We start from the raw sequence: 23245 nt of genomic DNA, 5'->3' as shown, positions 1-23245 counted from the left end.
CTTAATCAACCTCTCTCCTTAACTTCCCTTATTCTCCCTCTCAAACACTACCTTAATCAACCTCTCTCCTTAACTTCCATTATTTTCCCTCTCAAACCCTACCTTAATCAACCTCCCTCATTAACTTCCCTTATTCTCCCTCTCAAACCCTACCTTAATCAACCTCCCCCTTATTCTCCCTCTCAAACCCTACCTTAATCAACCTCCCTCATTAACTTCCCTTATTCTCCCTCTCAAACCCTACCTTAATCAACCTCCCCCTTATTCTCCCTCTCAAACCCTACCTTAATCAACCTCTCCCCTTAACTTCCCTTATTCTCCCTCTCAAACCCTACCTTAATCAACCTCTCTCCTTACTTCCCTTATTCTCCCTCTCAAACCCTACCTTAATCAACCTCTCTCCTTAACTTCCCTTATTCTCCCTCTCAAACCCTACCTTAATCAACCTCCCCCTTATTCTCCCTCTCAAACACTACCTTAATCAACCTCTCTCCTTAACTTCCCTTATTTTCCCTCTCAAACCCTACCTTAATCAACCTCTCTCCTTAACTTCCCCTATTCTCCCTCTCAAACCCTACCTTAATCAACCTCCCCCTTATTCTCCCTCTCAAACCCTACCTTAATCAACCTCTCCCCTTAACTTCCCTTATTCTCCCTCTCAAACCCTACCTTAATCAACCTCTCTCCTTAGTTCCCTTATTCTCCCTCTCAAACCCTACCTTAATCAACCTCTCTCCTTACTACCCTTATTCTCCCTCTCAAACCCTACCTTAATCAACCTCTCTCCTTAACTTCCCTTATTCTCCCTCTCAAACACTACCTTAATCAACCTCTCTCCTTAACTTCCCTTATTTTCCATCTCAAACCCTACCTTAATCAACCTCCCCCTTATTCTCCCTCTCAAACCCTACCTTAATCAACCTCTCTCCTTAACTTCCCTTATTTTCCCTCTCAAACCCTACCTTAATCAACCTCTCTCCTTAACTTCCCCTATTCTCCCTCTCAAACCCTACCTTAATCAACCTCCCCTTTATTCTACCTCTCAAACCCTACCTTAATCAACCTCTCCCCTTAACTTCCCTTATTCTCCCTCTCAAACCCTACCTTAATCAACCTCTCTCCTTAGTTCCCTTATTCTCCCTCTCAAACCCTACCTTAATCAACCTCTCTCCTTACTTCCCTTATTCTCCCTCTCAAACCCTACCTTAATCAACCTCTCTCCTTAGTTCCCTTATTCTCCCTCTCAAACCCTACCTTAATCAACCTCTCTCCTTAACTTCCCTTATTCTCCCTCTCAAACACTACCTTAATCAACCTCTCTCCTTAACTTCCCTTATTTTCCATCTCAAACCCTACCTTAATCAACCTCCCCCTTATTCTCCCTCTCAAACCCTACCTTAATCAACCTCTCCCCTTAACTTCCCTTATTCTCCCTCTCAAACCCTACCTTAATCAACCTCTCTCCTTAACTTCCCTTATTCTCCCTCTCAAACACTACCTTAATCAACCTCTCTCCTTAACTTCCCTTATTTTCCCTCTCAAACCCTACCTTAATCAACCTCCCTGCTTAACTTCCCTTATTCTCCCTCTCAAACCCTACCTTAATCAACCTCCCCCTTATTCTCCCTCTCAAACCCTACCTTAATCAACCTCTCCCCTTAACTTCCCTTATTCTCCCTCTCAAACCCTACCTTAATCAACCTCTCTCCTTACTTCCCTTATTCTCCCTCTCAAACCCTACCTTAATCAACCTCTCTCCTTAACTTCCCTTATTCTCCCTCTCAAACCCTACCTTAATCAACCTCCCCCTTATTCTCCCTCTCAAACACTACCTTAATCAACCTCTCTCCTTAACTTCCCTTATTTTCCCTCTCAACCCTACCTTAATCAACCTCTCTCCTTAGTTCCCTTATTCTCCCTCTCAAACCCTACCTTAATCAAGCTCTCTCCTTAACTTCCCTTATTCTCCCTCTCAAACCCTACCTTAATCAACCTCTCTCCTTAACTTCCCTTATTCTCCCTCTCAAACCCTACCTTAATCAACCTCCCCCTTATTCTCCCTCTCAAACACTACCTTAATCAACCTCTTCCCTTAACTTGCCTTATTCTCCCTCTCAAACCCTACCTTAATCAACCTCTCTCCTTAGTTCACTTATTCTCCCTCTGAAACCCTACCTTAATCAACCTCTTCCCTTAACTTGCCTTATTCTCCCTCTCAAACCCTACCTTAATCAACCTCTCTCCTTACTTCCCTTATTCTCCCTCTCAAACCCTACCTTAATCAACCTCTCCCCTTAACTTCCCTTATTCTCCCTCTCAAACCCTACCTTAATCAACCTCTCCCCTTAACTTCCCTTGTCCTCCCTCTCAAACCCTACCTTAATCAACCTCTCTCCTTACTTCCATTATTCTCCCTCTCAAACCCTACCTTAATCAACCTCTCTCCTTAACTTCCCTTATTCTCCCTCTCAAACCCTACCTTAATCAACCTCTCTCCTTACTTCCCTTATTCTCCCTCTCAAACCCTACCTTAATCAACCTCCCCCTTATTCTCCCTCTCAAACACTACCTTAATCAACCTCTCTCCTTAACTTCCCTTATTTTCCCTCTCAACCCTACCTTAATCAACCTCTCTCCTTAGTTCCCTTATTCTCCCTCTCAAACCCTACCTTAATCAAGCTCTCTCCTTAACTTCCCTTATTCTCCCTCTCAAACCCTACCTTAATCAACCTCTCTCCTTAACTTCCCTTATTCTCCCTCTCAAACCCTACCTTAATCAACCTCCCCCTTATTCTCCCTCTCAAACACTACCTTAATCAACCTCTTCCCTTAACTTGCCTTATTCTCCCTCTCAAACCCTACCTTAATCAACCTCTCTCCTTAGTTCACTTATTCTCCCTCTCAAACCCTACCTTAATCAACCTCTCCCCTTAACTTCACTTATTCTCCCTCTCAAACCCTACCTTAATCAACCTCTCTCCTTAGTTCCCTTATTCTCCCTCTCAAACCCTACCTTAATCAACCTCTCTCCTTAACTTCCCTTATTCTCCCTCTCAAACACTACCTTAATCAACCTCTCTCCTTAACTTCCATTATTTTCCCTCTCAAACCCTACCTTAATCAACCTCCCTCATTAACTTCCCTTATTCTCCCTCTCAAACCCTACCTTAATCAACCTCCCCCTTATTCTCCCTCTCAAACCCTACCTTAATCAACCTCCCTCATTAACTTCCCTTATTCTCCCTCTCAAACCCTACCTTAATCAACCTCCCCCTTATTCTCCCTCTCAAACCCTACCTTAATCAACCTCTCTCCTTAACTTCCCTTATTCTCCCTCTCAAACCCTACCTTAATCAACCTCTCTCCTTACTTCCCTTATTCTCCCTCTCAAACCCTACCTTAATCAACCTCTCTCCTTAACTTCCCTTATTCTCCCTCTCAAACCCTACCTTAATCAACCTCCCCCTTATTCTCCCTCTCAAACACTACCTTAATCAACCTCTCTCCTTAACTTCCCTTATTTTCCCTCTCAAACCCTACCTTAATCAACCTCTCTCCTTAACTTCCCCTATTCTCCCTCTCAAACCCTACCTTAATCAACCTCCCCCTTATTCTCCCTCTCAAACCCTACCTTAATCAACCTCTCCCCTTAACTTCCCTTATTCTCCCTCTCAAACCCTACCTTAATCAACCTCTCTCCTTAGTTCCCTTATTCTCCCTCTCAAACCCTACCTTAATCAACCTCTCTCCTTACTACCCTTATTCTCCCTCTCAAACCCTACCTTAATCAACCTCTCTCCTTAACTTCCCTTATTCTCCCTCTCAAACCCTACCTTAATCAACCTCCCCCTTATTCTCCCTCTCAAACACTACCTTAATCAACCTCTTCCCTTAACTTGCCTTATTCTCCCTCTCAAACCCTACCTTAATCAACCTCTCTCCTTAGTTCACTTATTCTCCCTCTGAAACCCTACCTTAATCAACCTCTTCCCTTAACTTGCCTTATTCTCCCTCTCAAACCCTACCTTAATCAACCTCTCTCCTTACTTCCCTTATTCTCCCTCTCAAACCCTACCTTAATCAACCTCTCCCCTTAACTTCCCTTATTCTCCCTCTCAAACCCTACCTTAATCAACCTCTCCCCTTAACTTCCCTTGTCCTCCCTCTCAAACCCTACCTTAATCAACCTCTCTCCTTACTTCCATTATTCTCCCTCTCAAACCCTACCTTAATCAACCTCTCTCCTTAACTTCCCTTATTCTCCCTCTCAAACCCTACCTTAATCAACCTCTCTCCTTACTTCCCTTATTCTCCCTCTCAAACCCTACCTTAATCAACCTAACTCCTTACTTCCCTTATTCTCCCTCTCAAACCCTACCTTAATCAACCTCCCCCTTATTCTCCCTCTCAAACCCTACCTTAATCAACCTCTCTCCTTAACTTCCCTTATTCTCCCTCTCAAACCCTACCTTAATCAACCTCTCTCCTACTTCCCTTATTCTCCCTCTCAAACCCTACCTTAATTAACCTCTCTCCTTAACTTCCCCTATTCTCCCTCTCAAACCCTACCTTAATCAACCTCTCTCCTTAACTTCCCTTATTCTCCCTCTCAAACCCTACCTTAATCAACCTCTCTCCTTACTTCCATTATTCTCCCTCTCAAACCCTACCTTAATCAACCTCTCTCCTTAACTTCCCTTATTCTCCCTCTCAAACCCTACCTTAATCAACCTCTCTCCTTAACTTCCCTTATTCTCCCTCTCAAACCCTACCTTAATCAACCTCTCCATTAATGCTCTGCTTATGTCCTAAATGTCTCCAGCTCTGTGGGATTAAAGAAGGAGCTGTGTGTGTGTGATTCTGTGTGTCTGTGTGTCTGAGCAGCACACTGATGGACAGGTAGCTGTGGTTAGCTGTCATCAACATGTAGAGAGGAAGAGAAGAGAGGAGAAAGGAGAGAGGAAGAGAGGAAGAGAAGAGAGAGGGAGAGAAGAGAGAGAAGAGAGGCGAAAGGAGAGAGGAAGAGAGAGAAGAGAGGAGAAAGGAGAGAGAGCACCTCTATCAATCTGTATGGACCTTATGGTAGACTAAAGCAGTGGATAGACCTTATGGCAGACTAAAGCAGTGGATAGACCTTATGGCAGACTAAAGCAGTGGATAGACCTTATGGTAGACTAAAGCAGTGGATAGACCTTATGGCAGACTAAAGCAGTGGATAGACCTTATGGCAGACTAAAGCAGTGGATAGACCTTATGGCAGACTAAAGCAGTGGATAGACCTTATGGTAGACTAAAGCAGTGGATAGACCTTATGGCAGACTAAAGCAGTGGATAGACCTTATGGTAGACTAAAGCAGTGGATAGACCTTATGGCAGACTAAAGCAGTGGATAGACCTTATGGCAGACTAAAGCAGTGGATAGACCTTATGGCAGACTAAAGCAGTGGATAGAGCTTATGGTAGACTAAAGCAGTGGATAGACCTTATGGCAGACTAAAGCAGTGGATAGACATTATGGCAGACTAAAGCAGTGGATAGACCTTATGGCAGACTAAAGCAGTGGATAGACCTTATGGCAGACTAAAGCAGTGGATAGACCTTCTGGTAGACTAAAGCAGTGGATAGACATTATGGCAGACTAAAGCAGTGGATAGACCTTATGGCAGACTAAAGCAGTGGATAGACCTTATGGCAGACTAAAGCAGTGGATAGACCTTATGGCAGACTAAAGCAGTGGATAGACCTTATGGCAGACTAAAGCAGTGGATAGACCTTATGGCAGACTAAAGCAGTGGATAGACCTTATGGTAGACTAAAGCAGTGGATAGACATTATGGCAGACTAAAGCAGTGGATAGACCTTATGGCAGACTAAAGCAGTGGATAGACCTTCTGGTAGACTAAAGCAGTGGATAGACATTATGGCAGACTAAAGCAGTGGATAGACCTTATGGTAGACTAAAGCAGTGGATAGACCTTATGGCAGACTAAAGCAGTGGATAGACCTTATGGCAGACTAAAGCAGTGGATAGACCTTATGGCAGACTAAAGCAGTGGATAGACCTTATGGCAGACTAAAGCAGTGGATAGACCTTATGGCAGACTAAAGCAGTGGATAGACCTTATGGCAGACTAAAGCAGTGGATAGACCTTATGGCAGACTAAAGCAGTGGATATACCTTATGGCGGACTAAAGCAGTGGATAGACCTTATGGTAGACTAAAGCAGTGGATAGACCTTATGGTAGACTAAAGCAGTGGATAGACATTATGGCAGACTAAAGCAGTGGATAGACATTATGGTAGACTAAAGCAGTGGATAGACCTTATGGTAGACTAAAGCAGTGGATAGACCTTATGGCAGACTAAAGCAGTGGATAGACCTTATGGTAGACTAAAGCAGTGGATAGACCTTATGGCAGACTAAAGCAGTGGATAGACCTTATGGCAGACTAAAGCAGTGGATAGACCTTATGGCAGACTAAAGCAGTGGATAGACCTTATGGCAGACTAAAGCAGTGGATAGACCTTATGGCAGACTAAAGCAGTGGATAGACCTTATTGCAGACTAAAGCAGTGGATAGACATTATGGTAGACTAAAGCAGTGGATAGACCTTATGGCAGACTAAAGCAGTGGATAGACCTTATGGCAGACTAAAGCAGTGGATAGACCTTATGGTAGACTAAAGCAGTGGATAGACCTTATGGTAGACTAAAGCAGTGGATAGACCTTATGGTAGACTAAAGCAGTGGATAGACGTTATGGTAGACTAAAGCAGTGGATAGACCTTATGGTAGACTAAAGCAGTGGATAGACCTTATGGTAGACTAAAGCAGTGGATAGACCTTATGGTAGACTAAAGCAGTGGATAGACCTTATGGCAGACTAAAGCAGTGGATAGACCTTATGGTAGACTAAAGCAGTGGATAGACCTTATGGCAGACTAAAGCAGTGGATAGACATTATGGTAGACTAAAGCAGTGGATAGACCTTATGGTAGACTAAAGCAGTGGATATACCTTATGGCAGACTAAAGCAGTGGATAGACATTATGGCAGACTAAAGCAGTGGATAGACATTATGGTAGACTAAAGCAGTGGATAGACCTTATGGTAGACTAAAGCAGTGCATATACCTTATGGCCTACTAAAGCAGTGGATAGACATTATGGCAGACTAAAGCAGTGGATAGACCTTATGGCAGACTAAAGCAGTGGATAGACCTTATGGCAGACTAAAGCAGTGGATAGACCTTATGGCAGACTAAAGCAGTGGATAGACCTTATGGCAGACTAAAGCAGTGGATAGACATTATGGCAGACTAAAGCAGTGGATAGACCTTATGGCAGACTAAAGCAGTGGATAGACATTATGGTAGACTAAAGCAGTGGATAGACCTTATGGTAGACTAAAGCAGTGGATAGACCTTATGGTAGACTAAAGCAGTGGATAGACCTTGTGGCAGACTAAAGCAGTGGATAGACCTTATGGCAGACTAAATCAGTGGATAGACCTTATGGCAGACTAAAGCAGTGGATATACCTTATGGCAGACTAAAGCAGTGGATAGACCTTATGGCAGACTAAAGCAGTGGATAGACCTTATGGCAGACTAAATCAGTGGATAGACCTTATGGTAGACTAAAGCAGTGGATAGACCTTCTGGTAGACTAAAGCAGTGGATAGACATTATGGCAGACTAAAGCAGTGGATAGACCTTATGGCAGACTAAAGCAGTGGATAGACCTTATGGCAGACTAAAGCAGTGGATAGACCTTATGACAGACTAAAGCAGTGGATAGACCTTATGGCAGACTAAAGCAGTGGATAGACCTTATGGCAGACTAAAGCAGTGGATAGACCTTATGGCAGACTAAAGCAGTGGATAGACCTTATGGCAGACTAAAGCAGTGGATAGACATTATGGCAGACTAAAGCAGTGGATAGACCTTATGGCAGACTAAAGCAGTGGATAGACCTTATGGTAGACTAAAGCAGTGGATAGACCTTATGGCAGACTAAAGCAGTGGATAGACCTTATGGTAGACTAAAGCAGTGGATAGACCTTATGGCAGACTAAAGCAGTGGATAGACCTTATGGCAGACTAAAGCAGTGGATAGACCTTATGGCAGACTAAAGCAGTGGATAGACCTTATGGTAGACTAAAGCAGTGGATAGACCTTATGGTAGACTAAAGCAGTGGATAGACCTTATGGCAGACTAAAGCAGTGGATAGACATTATGGTAGACTAAAGCAGTGGATAGACCTTATGGCAGACTAAAGCAGTGGATAGACCTTATGGTAGACTAAAGCAGTGGATAGACCTTATGGTAGACTAAAGCAGTGGATAGACCTTATGGCAGACTAAAGCAGTGGATAGACCTTATGGCAGACTAAAGCAGTGGATAGACCTTATGGCAGACTAAAGCAGTGGATATACCTTATGGCAGACTAAAGCAGTGGATAGACATTATGGCAGACTAAAGCAGTGGATAGACCTTATGGCAGACTAAAGCAGTGGATAGACCTTATGGCAGACTAAAGCAGTGGATAGACCTTATGGCAGACTAAAGCAGTGGATAGACATTATGGCAGACTAAAGCAGTGGATAGACCTTATGGCAGACTAAAGCAGTGGATAGACATTATGGCAGACTAAAGCAGTGGATAGACCTTATGGCAGACTAAAGCAGTGGATAGACATTATGGCAGACTAAAGCAGTGGATAGACCTTATGGCAGACTAAAGCAGTGGATAGACATTATGGCAGACTAAAGCAGTGGATAGACCTTATGGCAGACTAAAGCAGTGGATAGACCTTATGGCAGACTAAAGCAGTGGATAGACATTATGGCAGACTAAAGCAGTGGATAGACCTTATGGCAGACTAAAGCAGTGGATAGACCTTATGGCAGACTAAAGCAGTGGATAGACCTTATGGCAGACTAAAGCAGTGGATAGACCTTATGGCAGACTAAAGCAGTGGATATACCTTATGGCAGACTAAAGCAGTGGATATACCTTATGGCAGACTAAAGCAGTGGATAGACCTTATGGCAGACTAAAGCAGTGGATAGACCTTATGGTAGACTAAAGCAGTGGATATACCTTATGGCAGACTAAAGCAGTGGATAGACCTTATGGCAGACTAAAGCAGTGGATAGACCTTATGGCAGACTAAAGCAGTGGATAGACCTTATGGTAGACTAAAGCAGTGGATAGACCTCATGGCAGACTAAAGCAGTGGATACACCTTATGGTAGACTAAAGCAGTGGATAGACATTATGGTAGACTAAAGCAGTGGATAGACCTTATGGTAGACTAAAGCAGTGGATAGACCTTATGGCAGACTAAAGCAGTGGATAGACCTTATGGCAGACTAAAGCAGTGGATAGACCTTATGGCAGACTAAAGCAGTGGATAGACCTTATGGCAGACTAAAGCAGTGGATAGACCTTCTGGTAGACTAAAGCAGTGGATAGACCTTATGGCAGACTAAAGCAGTGGATAGACCTTATGGCAGACTAAAGCAGTGGATAGACCTTATGGCGGACTAAAGCAGTGGATAGACCTTATGGTAGACTAAAGCAGTGGATAGACCTTATGGTAGACTAAAGCAGTGGATAGACCTTATGGTAGACTAAAGCAGTGGATAGACATTATGGCAGACTAAAGCAGTGGATAGACCTTATGGCAGACTAAAGCAGTGGATAGACCTTATGGTAGACTAAAGCAGTGGATAGACCTTATGGTAGACTAAAGCAGTGGATAGACCTTATGGTAGACTAAAGCAGTGGATAGACATTATGGTAGACTAAAGCAGTGGATAGACCTTATGGTAGACTAAAGCAGTGGATAGACCTTATGGCAGACTAAAGCAGTGGATAGACCTTATGGCAGACTAAAGCAGTGGATAGACCTTCTGGCAGACTAAAGCAGTGGATAGACATTATGGTAGACTAACTAAAGCAGTAGTTCCCACATGATTCACTGTTTCCCTGCTGTCACCAACCTGAAGGATTTTCGTTTTTTTTGGTATGACCCACAAAGTCAACACAACGGGCCTCTCTGAAAGGCTAAACCTTAAAGCTATTTTCAGCTAGCTTAGTATTAGCCACAACACACCACTGGCTTCATCTGATCATATGAGAAACAACTGGACTAGAAGAAGACAAATACAGAGAAAGGGAAGTCCTGTGGACAAGGAAAGATGAGAAAAACCCCTGTGGAGAGGGAGTGATGGTGGATGGAGTGAACCAATATAATGAAGGATTGATGGGTGATTACATGAAGAGAGAGAGAGAGAGAGCGAGCTAACATACTTCAGGAGAAGGATTGATGGGTGATTACATGAAGAGAGAGAGAGAGAGAGCTAACATACTTCAGGAGAAGGATTGATGGATGATTACATGAAGAGAGAGAGAGAGAGAGAGCTAACATACTTCAGGAGAAGGGTTGATGGGTGATTACATGAAGAGAGAAAGAGAGAGAGAGCTAACATACTTCAGGAGAAGGATTGATGGGTGATTACATGAAGAGAGAGAGAGAGAGAGAGAGAGAGAGAGAGCTAACATACTTCAGGAGAAGGATTGATGGGTGATTACATGAAGAGAGAGAGAGAGAGCTAACACTTCAGGAGAAGGATTGATGGGTGATTACATGAAGAGAGAGAGAGAGAGAGAGCTAACATACTTCAGGAGAAGGATTGATGGGTGATTACATGAAGAGAGAGAGAGAGAGCTAACATACTTCAGGAGAAGGATTGATGGGTGATTACATGAAGAGAGAGAGAGAGAGAGAGAGCTAACATACTTCAGGAGAAGGATTGATGGGTGATTACATGAAGAGAGAGAGAGAGGGAGAGAGAGAGAGAGAGAGAGAGAGAGAGCTAACATACTTCAGGAGAAGGATTGATGGGTGATTACATGAAGAGAGAGAGAGAGAGAGAGAGAGAGAGAGAGAGAGCTAACATACTTCAGGAGAAGGATTGATGGGTGATTACATGAAGAGAGAGAGAGAGAGAGAGCTAACATACTTCAGGAGAAGGCCAGACCCTGAAGAGAGCTGGAGGGGGAGTCCACAAAAGACTGATCTACTGGAGGGGAGGAAGAGAGGGAGATAGAAAGAGGGGGGGAGAAGAAGACGAAGAGGGGAAATTGGGAGAGAAGGGTAAAGAAAACCACAGCATTATTATAAAAGGGGATAGGGGGTATCAAGAGAGGTATAGAGTTGGCTTGACTCCAGCTAACTCACCAACAAGCCATAGACTAATTGGCTAACTTTCCATAGACTAATTACTGACTCGCTCACATGTTAACTAGCCAACATGCTAGCTTACCTTGCAGTCCGTTAGCAATAGTGCTGGTGCAGGTGAGTGGAGGGGAGGTCTGCGGCCGTACGACGGGGGCGAAGGCGCTCTTCTGTTTGACCGCAGCAGAGACCATGTTGGCCGGAGAGAAGGAGAAGATGCCTGAAGAACTACTGCAATTAGAGGGAAGATTGGTGGTGGAGGCCATGATGGGACTGGAGGGAACGACTGGAGGAGAGAGAAAGATAGAGAGGAGGAGGGAGGAGGAGAGAGAGTGAGAGAGGAGGGATAGGTAGGAGAGAGGGGGAGAGAGAGAGGGGGGGAGAGAGAGAGGGAGAGGTAGGAGAGAGAGAAGGGGCATGGAGAGAGAGAAGGGGCGGGGAGGAGGGAGAGGATTGAGGGGAAGGGCAGGAAAGAAAGGAGGAACGAGGAGGATAGAGGCAGGATTAGAGAGAGGGACGGGAACAGAGGAAGGGGAGGTGAGAGGAACAGAAGGGGACTGGTCAACAGATGACAACAGGACTCAGTTCAGCTGTTATAGATCTTACAGACAACAGGACTCAGTTCAGCTGTTATAGATATTACAGACAACAGGACTCAGTTCAGCTGTTATAGGTCTTACAGACAACAGGACTCAGTTCAGCTGTTATAGATCTTACAGACAACAGGACTCAGTTCAGCTGTTATAGATATTACAGACAACAGGACTCAGTTCAGCTGTTATAGGTCTTACAGACAACAGGACTCAGTTCAGCTGTTATAGATCTTACAGACAACAGGACTCGGTTCAGCTGTTATAGATCTTACAGACAACATGACTCAGTTCAGCTGTTATAGATATTACAGACAACATGACTCAGTTCAGCTGTTATAGATCATAGACAACATGACTCAGTTCAGCTGTTATAGATCTTACAGACAACAGGACTTAGTTCAGCTGTTATAGATCTTACAGACAACAGGACTCGGTTCAGCTGTTATAGGTCTTACAGACAACAGGACTCAGTTCAGCTGTTATAGATATTACAGACAACATGACTCAGTTCAGCTGTTATAGATCATAGACAACATGACTCAGTTCAGCTGTTATAGATCTTACAGACAACAGGACTTAGTTCAGCTGTTATAGATCTTACAGACAACAGGACTCGGTTCAGCTGTTATAGATCTTACAGACAACAGGACTCAGTTCAGCTGTTATAGATCTTACAGACAACAGGACTCGGTTCAGCTGTTATAGATCTTACAGACAACATGACTCAGTTCAGCTGTTATAGATCTTACAGACAACATGACTCAGTTTAGCTGTTATAGATCTTACAGACAACAGGACTTAGTTCAGCTGTTATAGATCTTACAGACAACAGGACTTAGTTCAGCTGTTATAGATATTACAGACAACAGGACTCGGTTCAGCTGTTATAGATCTTACAGACAACATGACTCAGTTCAGCTGTTATAGATATTACAGAAAACAGGACTCAGTTTAGCTGTTATAGATCTTACAGACAACAGGACTCAGTTTAGCTGTTATAGATCTTACAGACAACAGGACTCAGTTTAGCTGTTGTAGATCTCACAGATAAGCCAGTAGACTGGGAACATTCCCAGAACATTAGCTAAGATTCTAGTTAAATTCTAGTTATGGCTTGAAGCAAATGTTGAAGCAAATGTTCTCATAATACCAAACTGTCCAGTCAAGCTGATGATTATACAATGTTTTTATCAAACGTTCGCCTGATGTTGCAAAAGTATTGTTTCGTCTGCTGTTTAATGGTTCCCAGAATGTTTCATTAGGTTGTGCTAACAGCCTGGTGGGAACATCACAAAATATATCTTCCCAAAACACAAAAAAAACTGTACAGTTATGTGGTTGATTCGACACTGTTTATTTTAGGGGACAAAAAACATTCACCTGATGTTGCAAGAACGTTCCTGGAACACATTTAATCTGTTCTTTAAAGGTTCCCAGAATGTTTATTTAGGTTATGGGAACGTTGTGAGGATATGACAAGAGAGAGGTTCCCAAAACACTAAAACTGTCCAGTTGTGCCACATTCAGTTAATGTTTGTATCACGGTGCACAAAACCTTCCTTTGATGTGGCCAGAATGTTGACGTCACAGGCTTTTAGTTATATAAAGGTTCCCAGAACATTTCCTTAGGTTATGGGAACAGTGTGGGTATATTACAAGACATAGGTTCCCAAAACACAAAATACCCTCAGTTACATTTTATAGCTCTGCCTGTCCAAATGGCAGCCTATATAGTACACATGGCAGCCTATATAGTACACATGGCTGACTATATAGTACACATGACATCCTATATAGTACACATGGCTGACTATATAGTACACATGACAGCCTATATAGTACACATGGCTGACTATATAGTACACATGGCTGACTATATAGTACACATGGCTGACTATATAGTACACATGGCAGCCTATATAGTACACATGGCTGACTATATAGTACACATGGCAGCCTATATAGTACACATGGCTGACTATATAGTACACATGACATCCTATATAGTACACATGGCTGACTATATAGTACACATGACAGCCTATATAGTACACATGGCTGACTATATAGTACACATGACATCCTATATAGTACACATGGCTGACTATATAGTACACATGACAGCCTATATAGTACACATGGCTGACTATATAGTACACATGACATCCTATATAGTACACATGGCTGACTATTTAGTGCACATGATATCCTATATAGTACACATGACAGCCTATATAGTACACATGGCTGACTATTTAGTACACATGATATCCTATATAGTATACATGACAGCCTATATAGTACACATGGCTGACTATATAGTACACATGACATCCTATATAGTACACATGACAGCCTATATAGTACACATGACATCCTATATAGTACACATGACATCCTATATAGTACACATGACAGCCTATATAGTACACATGGCTGACTATATAGTACACATGACATCCTATATAGTACACATGGCTGACTATATAGTACACATGACATCCTATATAGTACACATTACATCCTATATAGTACACATGACATCCTATATAGTACACATGACATCCTATATAGTACACATGGCTGACTATATAGTACACATGACATCCTATATAGTACACATGACATCCTATATAGTACACATGACATCCTATATAGTACACATGACATCCTATATAGTACACATGGCTGACTATATAGTACACATGACATCCTATATAGTACACATGACATCCTATATAGTACACATGACATCCTATATAGTACACATGGCTGACTATATAGTGCTCTACCTTTGACCAGGCCACATAGGGCAGTATGTAGGCAATAGAGTGCCATTTTCCACTTATGAAGGAGGTCTAACACATCATTTAATGACAACTGGAAGTAGTAAGCCGGCCAGCAGGAAGGTATTGATCAAAAGTGTGTGTGTGTGTGTGTGTGTGTGTGTTTGATTGAAAGAGTCTGCTGTCATCGATGGTCCATTTGAGCATGTTAAAATACGTGTTAACATTCAAGAGAATTAAAGAGCTGGGATTGAATTGCTTCTCCTGCAATTAGTTTATTGTCTTTAATGTAGGGGGGAGGAGGAGAGATAATGAGAACAGCCATTATAGACAGCTGGGGGAGGAGGAGAGAGAATGAGAACAGCCATTATAGACAGCTGGGGGAGGAGGAGAGAGAATGAGAACAGCCATTATAGACAGCTGGGGGAGGAGGAGAGAGAATGAGAACAGCCATTATAGACAGCTGGGGGAGGGGGAGAGAGAATGAGAACAGCCATTATAGACAGTTGGGGGAGGAGGAGAGAGAATGAGAACAGCCATTATAGACAGCTGGGGGAGGAGGAGAGAGAATGAGAACAGCCATTATAGACAGCTGGGGGAGGAGGAGAGAGAATGAGAACAGCCATTATAGACAGCTGGGGGAGGAGGAGAGAGAATGAGAACAGCCATTATAGACAGCTGGGGGAGGAGGAGAGAGAATGAGAACAGCCATTATAGACAGCTGGGGGAGGAGGAGAGAGAATGAGAACAGCCATTATAGACAGCTGGGGGAGGAGGAGAGAGAATGAGAACAGCCATTATAGACAGCTGGGGGAGGAGGAGAGAGAATGAGAACAGCCATTATAGACATAAAGGACGCTCTTAAAGAAACCAATGGTATTTCACCGCCCCTTTCTTTTTCATTGTACATTTCTCTCACCTATAGCGCTCTCTTTTTATCCTAGGGCATAGCACGTAGGGCACAGGGTATAGTGTGGAGGGTTCATTGTGGCACTCAATGGTATAGGGTTTTAGTGTGTAGTGTGGACAGTGTAGTGTGGTACTCACTAGCGTAGGGTGAGTTGGCGGCTGACCCGTTGAGGAAGTTGGGTGAGGTTCCTAGCGTGGTCATGCCAGAGTCAGTGTAGCCGTTCATGCTAGTGGAAACAGAGCTGTAGCTGGTCTGCTGTGGAGTGGTGCTGGGGACATAACCATGAGGAGATGCACTGCTGCTACTCCTACTGTAACCTAGAGGTAGGGAGGGAGAGGGGAGACAGGGGAGGGAGGAGAGAGAGCGAGAGAGAAGGGGGGAGAGAGTGATACAGAGAGGAGGTGGGGATGGGGGGGAAGAGAGAGGAGAGAGAAAGAGAGAATTATGAAAGAGAGATAAATGAAGAGAAAAAAGAGAGAGAATGAGACAAAAATATAAAACAGTTATAAGTAGTTTTCATACATTACACAAAACTTCCTGGTTCCTATGTTTTGGCTCACCCTGATTGGCTGTCTGTGTGACCTCTGACCCGGGGAAGGAGTTGACGGCCATTATGCTGGCGTGGACGGAGCCGCTGCCTAACAGCTGGTTGTGGCCGCGTGGCACCGTCGTATACAACACCTCTGCCATGTCAGCTGCCCGCTTCAAAATCATCTCCTGACAGAGAGAGAGAGGCATGTCAGATTCCATTTAATGGAATAGAAAATAATATAATTAAATGCACTAAAGTTATTCTATAAGGCTGAGTTGTTTATTTTCTTCTAACTACGTCTCTCAAAAAGTGCAGTGTGTAAAGTCAGAACAGTCACTGCCTGTCACCAAGGGAGTACCCCAAGGCTTGATCCTAGGCCCCACCCTCTTCTCAATTTACATCAGCAACATAGCTCAGGCAGTAGGAAGCTCTCTCATCCATTTATATGCAGATGATACAGTCCTATACGCAGCAGAACCCTCCCTGGATTTTATTTTAAACGCTCCACAACAAAGCTTTTTTAGTGTCCAACAAGCTTTCTCTACCCTTAACCTTGTTCTGAACACCTCCAAAACAAAGTTATTGTGGTTCTGTAAGAAGAATGCCCCTCTCCCCACAGGTGTGATTACTACCTCTGAGGGTTTAGAGCTTGAGGTAGTCACCTCATACATGTTCTTGAGAGTATGGCTAGATAGTACCCTGTCCTTCTCTAAGCACATATCCAAGCTGCAGGCTAAGGTTAAATCAAGACAGTCTCCAAAGCACACACATCACTCCTCTTTTCAGTTCGCTGCAGCTAGCGACTGGAACGAGCTGGTCAGTTTTATCTCTACATTCAAAGACTCAGTCATGGACAGTCTTACTGACAGTTGTGGCTGCTTCGCGTGATGTATTGTTGTCTCTACCTTCTTGCCCTTTGTGCTGTTGTCTGTGCCTAACAATGTTTGTACCATGCTGTGTTGTCATGTGTTGCTGCCATGTTTTGTTGCTACCTTGTTGTGGTGTTGTCTTAGGTCTCTCTTTAAATCAAATCAAACTTTATTTGCCACATGCGCCGAACACAACAAGTGTAGACCTTACCGTGAAATGCTGACTTACAAGCCCTTAACCAACAGTGCAGTTCAAGAAGAAGAAGATACTTACCAAGTAGACTAAGATAAGAAGTAATAATAAAAAGTAACACAATAAGAATAACAATAACGAGGCTCTATACAGGGGGCACCGGTACACCGGTAATCTGTATATGTAGGTGGGGGTGAACTGACTATGCATAGGTAACAAACGAACAGCTAAAAGAGAAGGAAGATGGCGGACTGGACGTAGTTATGTAGAGCACCTCAAGATTAAAACGTAATATTCAAAATCGGTAAGTTAGACTAAATATTAGCACTACACAATCTGGTGGGTGATAACCTTCAATCTGGATAATAACACAAAACAAATCTTAAGACTAGAGAAATGTATCAACAAATATTACGAAAACAAGCAACACCCAAACATGACGGAGAGTAAGACAGGGGAACCTATTTCAAAATGAAAGACACAGACTATTTCATATTTTCACCACCGGGAATGGTAAAGGTCGAAACCGATCTGTTAAAATCAATAAATGACAAATTGGGTTTACTTGAACTAGTCAGTAAGGATATAAAAGAGTTGAGTAATGAAAAAGCTGCGACAGTGGAGAAAGACACAAACAAGCTAAAAGGGACAGTCAATCAGATTAAAACCGAAGTTAATGATCTTAAAAAGGAGAATACCGTTCTGAGAGAAGCCTTACTGGACATACAGACTAGATCCATGAGAGAGAATCTGGTACTTACAGGTATCCAAGAGAAAGGAGAAGTTCCTGAATTTGTAGTTAGAGAGTTCCTCCTTACAGCGTTTCAGATTCCAAGTGAAGCTATCGACAAAATCCAACTCAAACGTGTACACCGCTTCGGACAGAGAGGGCAGAGGTATGAACGCCCAATCGTTGCCAAATTTGCTTTCTTTAAAGATAAAATAATGGTTAAAAGCCTGAGTAAAAGACTTGCTGGCACAAAAATTGCCATGAGTGACCAGTTCCCGAAGGAAATTGCAGAACGGCGTAAAGTTCTGTATCCAATATAAGGAAAATAGATGAAAAGGGAACCGAGTAGCTCTCGTTGTTGATAAACTATATATTGATAACCAGTTTTTCAGAGAAACAAAGACTACTCCATGGCTGTTTTTAAAAATGGCAAAGTTCTTATAGACGAGGAAAATAATGAAACACAATTCTAGCCCGGTTATGGATTGTAATAATACAACATAAAACACAGATTTTCTATACATCTTCAAATATAACTAATTGGAACACAAAAGCACTAATTCAACATGGTGAAGATAAAAACACAGGAAACAGAAGGCACAGTATGTGTGGTGTGTGTTTGTTTATGTTTGGGAAGTGTGCCGTTGAGTGAGAAAGGAAATGGTTGCATATCTCAGAACAAATGTATTGCTGTGAGCGGGGGTGTGAGAGAGCTTTCAATGTTGTTCAGATGATGGATATACTTTTTTATAATTAATTATGTGTCTTATTTATTTATTTAATTATTGTCCTATCATGGTGGAACAGCATTTTAAAATAAATTATACATTTAACTTATTTATTGTCCTATAATGGGGAACTACATTTTTTAAACGAATTATGCATCTAATTGATTTATTTATGGTCCTATATTGATGGAACGGTCCACAGCCCTATACCCTAGACACCCACCTGAATGACCCAGATACTAAGGACAAGTCCCTAACTGTTTTATGGGCCTGCTGTGAGTGGTCTGTATTGCGCCAAAATGCGGTCAGAGACCTAGAGCAGCACCGCCCCATAAAGATTCTGAGCCTGCCTGGCAGGGTTGGTCCTGCAAAGCCAAAGCCCCCTAAAGGGAGAGCATACTATACAAGGAAATTCTCTAAGCTGCTAATGAGAACCTTGACGACCTTGTACCTAGCCGGTGGGGATTCCAGTGGGGTACCTCCACCCAGGCAGTGGCAGTGCTGGAAACACTAGCTGCAGTAACCCATGGGGAGGGGGTCACACTCAGACATTCAGAGAGGGGGTATATTATTGTGGCCCCGGTGGCACAAAATCAAAAGTCTGACTGCATGGAGATGCTTGGGAATATGGTCACTACGGGGGACCGTGTTGTGGGTGTTTCTGGGGAAAGGGGTACATCTGACAACCATCGTCTAGGACGTGACCATGGTTAATAAAATCTACCCATTTCTGAAATTTTTTTTGCACAGTTTTGCAGGCCTTCTCATACAGCTGCAACTGTATGTGCATTCATATATCAAGACCTTTCTTGAGTTGTGCTCTGGAATGGTACAACTGTTGAGAATCTAAGTCTTTGGTTATGTGGGGTAAAGGGGTTGAGTGTGTATGAGTGTGTATGAGTGTGTGGGTGTATGTGTGTATGAGTGAGTATGAGTGTGCATGAGTGTGTGGGTGTATGTGTGTGTATGAGTGTGCATGAGTGTGTGGGTGTATGTGTGTGTATGAGTGTGTATGAGTGTGTGGGTGTATGTGTGTGTATGAGTGTGTATGAGTGTGTGGGTGTATGGGTGTATCCCACAACTGTTGCGATGGAGCAAAAGATGTTAGGGACAATATAGGATGATTCACAATAATTGTTTGCTAATATAATAGCTTGCAATAATGTAATTTTGGTAATGGCGAGACTGGTGAGAGGTAAAAATCCTTTGCATAAATTGCCTACATTAATACAAATATTAATAGCTAATTATGGAAAATAAGATAAACAGGATTTTTAAAATATGTATATATTTTTTTGATGGCTATATATCAAACAAATGGAGGTGATGACGATGGAAATGCATTTGGAGGTTGATCTACTTCTGTTCTGTAGACGACTGTTAGGTCCGTCGTCGGTATGAGACCAAAGCGCAGCGTGGAAAGTGTACATCTTCTTTATTTAGAATGAATACCCAAAACAACTAAAGATAAACGGCTATACAACTACTGTGCAAAAACAAGATCCCACAAAGACAGGCTGCCTAAGTATGATCCCCAATCAGAGACAACGATAGACAGCTGCCTCTGATTGGGAACCATACCCAGCCAACAAAGAAATAGAAAACTAGAATGCCCACCCACATCACACCCTGACCTAACCAAAGACAGAAATAAAAAGGCTCTCTAAGGTCAGGGCGTGGCAATAACACTGTGTGCTCTTTTCGAAGGATGGATCCCAGTCTCTTCAGGGCCTTGGGACCCGGGGGCTCGGAGGTGGTCTGTCGGGCATTGGGATGATATTGGACTCGGGATGAGGAGGGCTTTTAGCGGGTGGAATAGTGGGGACCAATTTGAGGTTTACTTAGTAGCATTGTGAATATCATGGTACAGCTATATAGACACTCAATCATAATGTTACTGTTTAATGGTACGTTTACAAACAGATATTTTGATAAATAGAATTGAAAGTTGTGTCTCATTATGGTAAGTGGTGAAATAAGTATAGCCAGTTTTAATTGTGATGGCCTAGCAGATAATAAGAAAAGATTATCAGTATTTACCTGGCTAAAATATAAGGAATATATTATCTATTACTTACAGTAAACTCATTCAACAGTTTAGATGAAGTTTTGTGGAAAAAGGACTGGGGGGGTGAAATATATTTCTCCCATGGGCAAAGACATTCAAAAGGGGTGATGGTATTAATTAACAGGAATTTTGATCCAAATGTGCAAATTGTCCAAACAGATCATCAAGGTAGATGGATTATTTTAAATATGTTATTGGACAATAAACAGATATGGCTTTATTAACCTATACGGTCCGAATAATGATGATCCAAGCTCCTTTGAAAATATATATAAGAATCTATCAACTCTACAAGCAACACTAGACCCTATTATTATGGTGGGAGATTTTAATATGGTCTTAAATACCTCTATGGACCGGAAAGGACACTACACTACAAACTATCACCCTCAGGCACTTAAGGAAATCATTATGAATGTCATGGATATATTGGAATTAGTGGATATATGGAGGCTTAAATACCCTGACCTAGTGAGATATACATGGAGGTTTAATACCCTGACCTAGTGAGATATACATGGAGGTTTAATACCCTGACCTAGTGAGATATACATGGAGGTTTAATACCCTGACCTAGTGAGATATACATGGAGGTTTAATACCCTGACCTAGTGAGATATACATGGAGGTTTAATACCCTGACCTAGTGAGATATACATGGAGGTTTATTACCCTGACCTAGTGAGATATACATGGAGGTTTAATACCCTGACCTAGTGAGATATACATGGAGGTTTAATACCCTGACCTAGTGAGATATACATGGAGGTTTAATACCCTGACCTAGTGAGATATACATGGCGTAGGCTTAATCAAGCTAGTCCTCTTGATTACTTTCTTATGTCATTCTCTCTGGCACCAAAACTTTAAAAAGTGTTGATAGGGGACAGAATGCGGTCGGATCATCACATAATTGGCATATATATTACTCTTACAGAATTTCCATGTGGGCGAGGATATTGGAAATTTAATCAAAGCCTACTTGATGAAAAATGAAAAACCATAATTTGCAAATAAATTCATATAAAATCCTACAATTTGATTTTCTGGATTTTTTTTTTCATTTTGTCTGTCATAGTTGAAGTGTACCTATGATGAAAATTACAGGCCTCTCTCATCTTTTTAAGTGGGAGAACTTGCACATTTGGTGGCTGACTAAATACTTTTTTTTGCCCCACTGTAGGTACAGCAGATCCCCTTATTGTATGGGACACTTATAAATGTGCCTTTAGAGGCCATGCAATTCAGTATTCATCTATAAAACAAAAGCAATTTAGATTAAAAGAGTCCATATTAAGAAAGTAAATTGAAGGACTAACAGTACAGTTAGATAGCAAAAACAACTGTTCCATAGAGACAGAATAAGTTAAAGGAAAAACAAAAAGAAATGGAAGAACATATTAAAGAAAGATCCAGTGTAATATATTATAAAAATAAAGCGAACTGGATGGAATATGGGGAAAAATGCACCAAATTATTTTTCAATCTTCAATGTAGAAAATCTACCAATTTGTTTTTATAGAAACTTGTTACAAATGATGGAGTCAAGCATGTATCACCAAATGATATTTTGAAAGAGGAAGTAAAGTACTTTAAGAATATGTTTTCGTTTCAATCTCCTCTATCTCCACTAACCGAAGCTAATTGTATGGATTTTTTCCTAATAATAATGTAAAATTAACATCTATACAGGAAGACTCATGTGAAAACCAAATTACAGAGGAGGAATTTATTGATGCAATTAAAGCCTTTAAGGCTGGGAAAACTCCAGGGCTGGATGGCATATATTCCAGTGGAAGTATACCAAACTTTTGTTGATATACTCAGAGGACCATTATTAGCATGTTTTAACCACTCCTATATAAACGGTAGATTATCGGACACGAAACAAGATGGTCTGATATCATTATTACTGAAACAGGACCCAAGTGGTATATATAAAGATCCAGTCCATTTAAAAAAATGGAGGCCTCTTCCACTTCAGTGTTGTGATGCAAAAATTATAGCTAGCGCATAGAATTGAAAAAGTATTGTCAGATATTATTGATCTTAATCAGACAGGTTTCTTACATGGATGACACATTGGAGATAATATAAGACAAGTACTGGAAACAATAGAATACTATGAAATATCGGTGACACCAGGACTGGTTTTCATAGCTGATTTTGAAAAGGCTTCTGATAAAGTATGACTGGAGTTTATATATAAATGCCTAGAATATTTCAATTTTGGGGAATCTCTTAGAAAATGGGTTAAAGTTATGTATAGTAACCCTAGGTGTAAAATAGTAAATAATGGCTACATCTCAGAATGTTTTAAACTGTCAAGAGGAGTAAAACAAGGTTGTCCACTATCGATATATATATATATATATATATATATATATATTATTTCCATTGAAATGTTAGCTGTTAAAATTAGATCCAACAATAATATTAAGGGATTATAAATCCGTGGTTTAAAAACAAAGGTGTCATTGTACGCTGATGATTCATGTTTTCTTTTAAAACCACAATTAGAATCCCTCCACAGCATCACAGAGGATCTAGATACTTTTGCTAACCTCTCTGGATTAAAACCAAATT

The 23245-nt window shown here is 41.8% G+C and overlaps 1 protein-coding gene across 3 annotated transcripts in view; it reads right to left on the bottom strand.

Moving 5' to 3' along the window:
• Positions 1–23245, bottom strand: part of LOC110487777 (transcription factor COE1-A) — a 152000-nt gene that overhangs the window by 9015 nt on the left and 119740 nt on the right. The window contains exons 13-16 of one of the 3 annotated variants that reach the window (XM_036943291.1): positions 16100–16256; positions 15677–15856; positions 11339–11536; positions 11036–11095 (exon numbers count right to left, since the gene is read on the bottom strand). In XM_036943291.1, coding sequence (XP_036799186.1) covers positions 11037–11095; positions 11339–11536; positions 15677–15856; positions 16100–16256 — 594 coding nt within the window. In that variant the 3' untranslated portion in view covers position 11036. The remainder of the gene's footprint in view (positions 1–11035; positions 11096–11338; positions 11537–15676; positions 15857–16099; positions 16257–23245) is intronic. The other 2 variants (XM_036943292.1, XM_036943293.1) reach the window with 2 other exon arrangements.

Source organism: Oncorhynchus mykiss, chromosome 14, assembly GCF_013265735.2.
Source record: "Oncorhynchus mykiss isolate Arlee chromosome 14, USDA_OmykA_1.1, whole genome shotgun sequence".
NCBI classification, from domain to species: Eukaryota; Metazoa; Chordata; class Actinopteri; order Salmoniformes; family Salmonidae; genus Oncorhynchus; species Oncorhynchus mykiss.
Note: the sequence above shows the minus strand (reverse complement) of the source record. Positions and strands in the feature narration are given on the sequence as shown.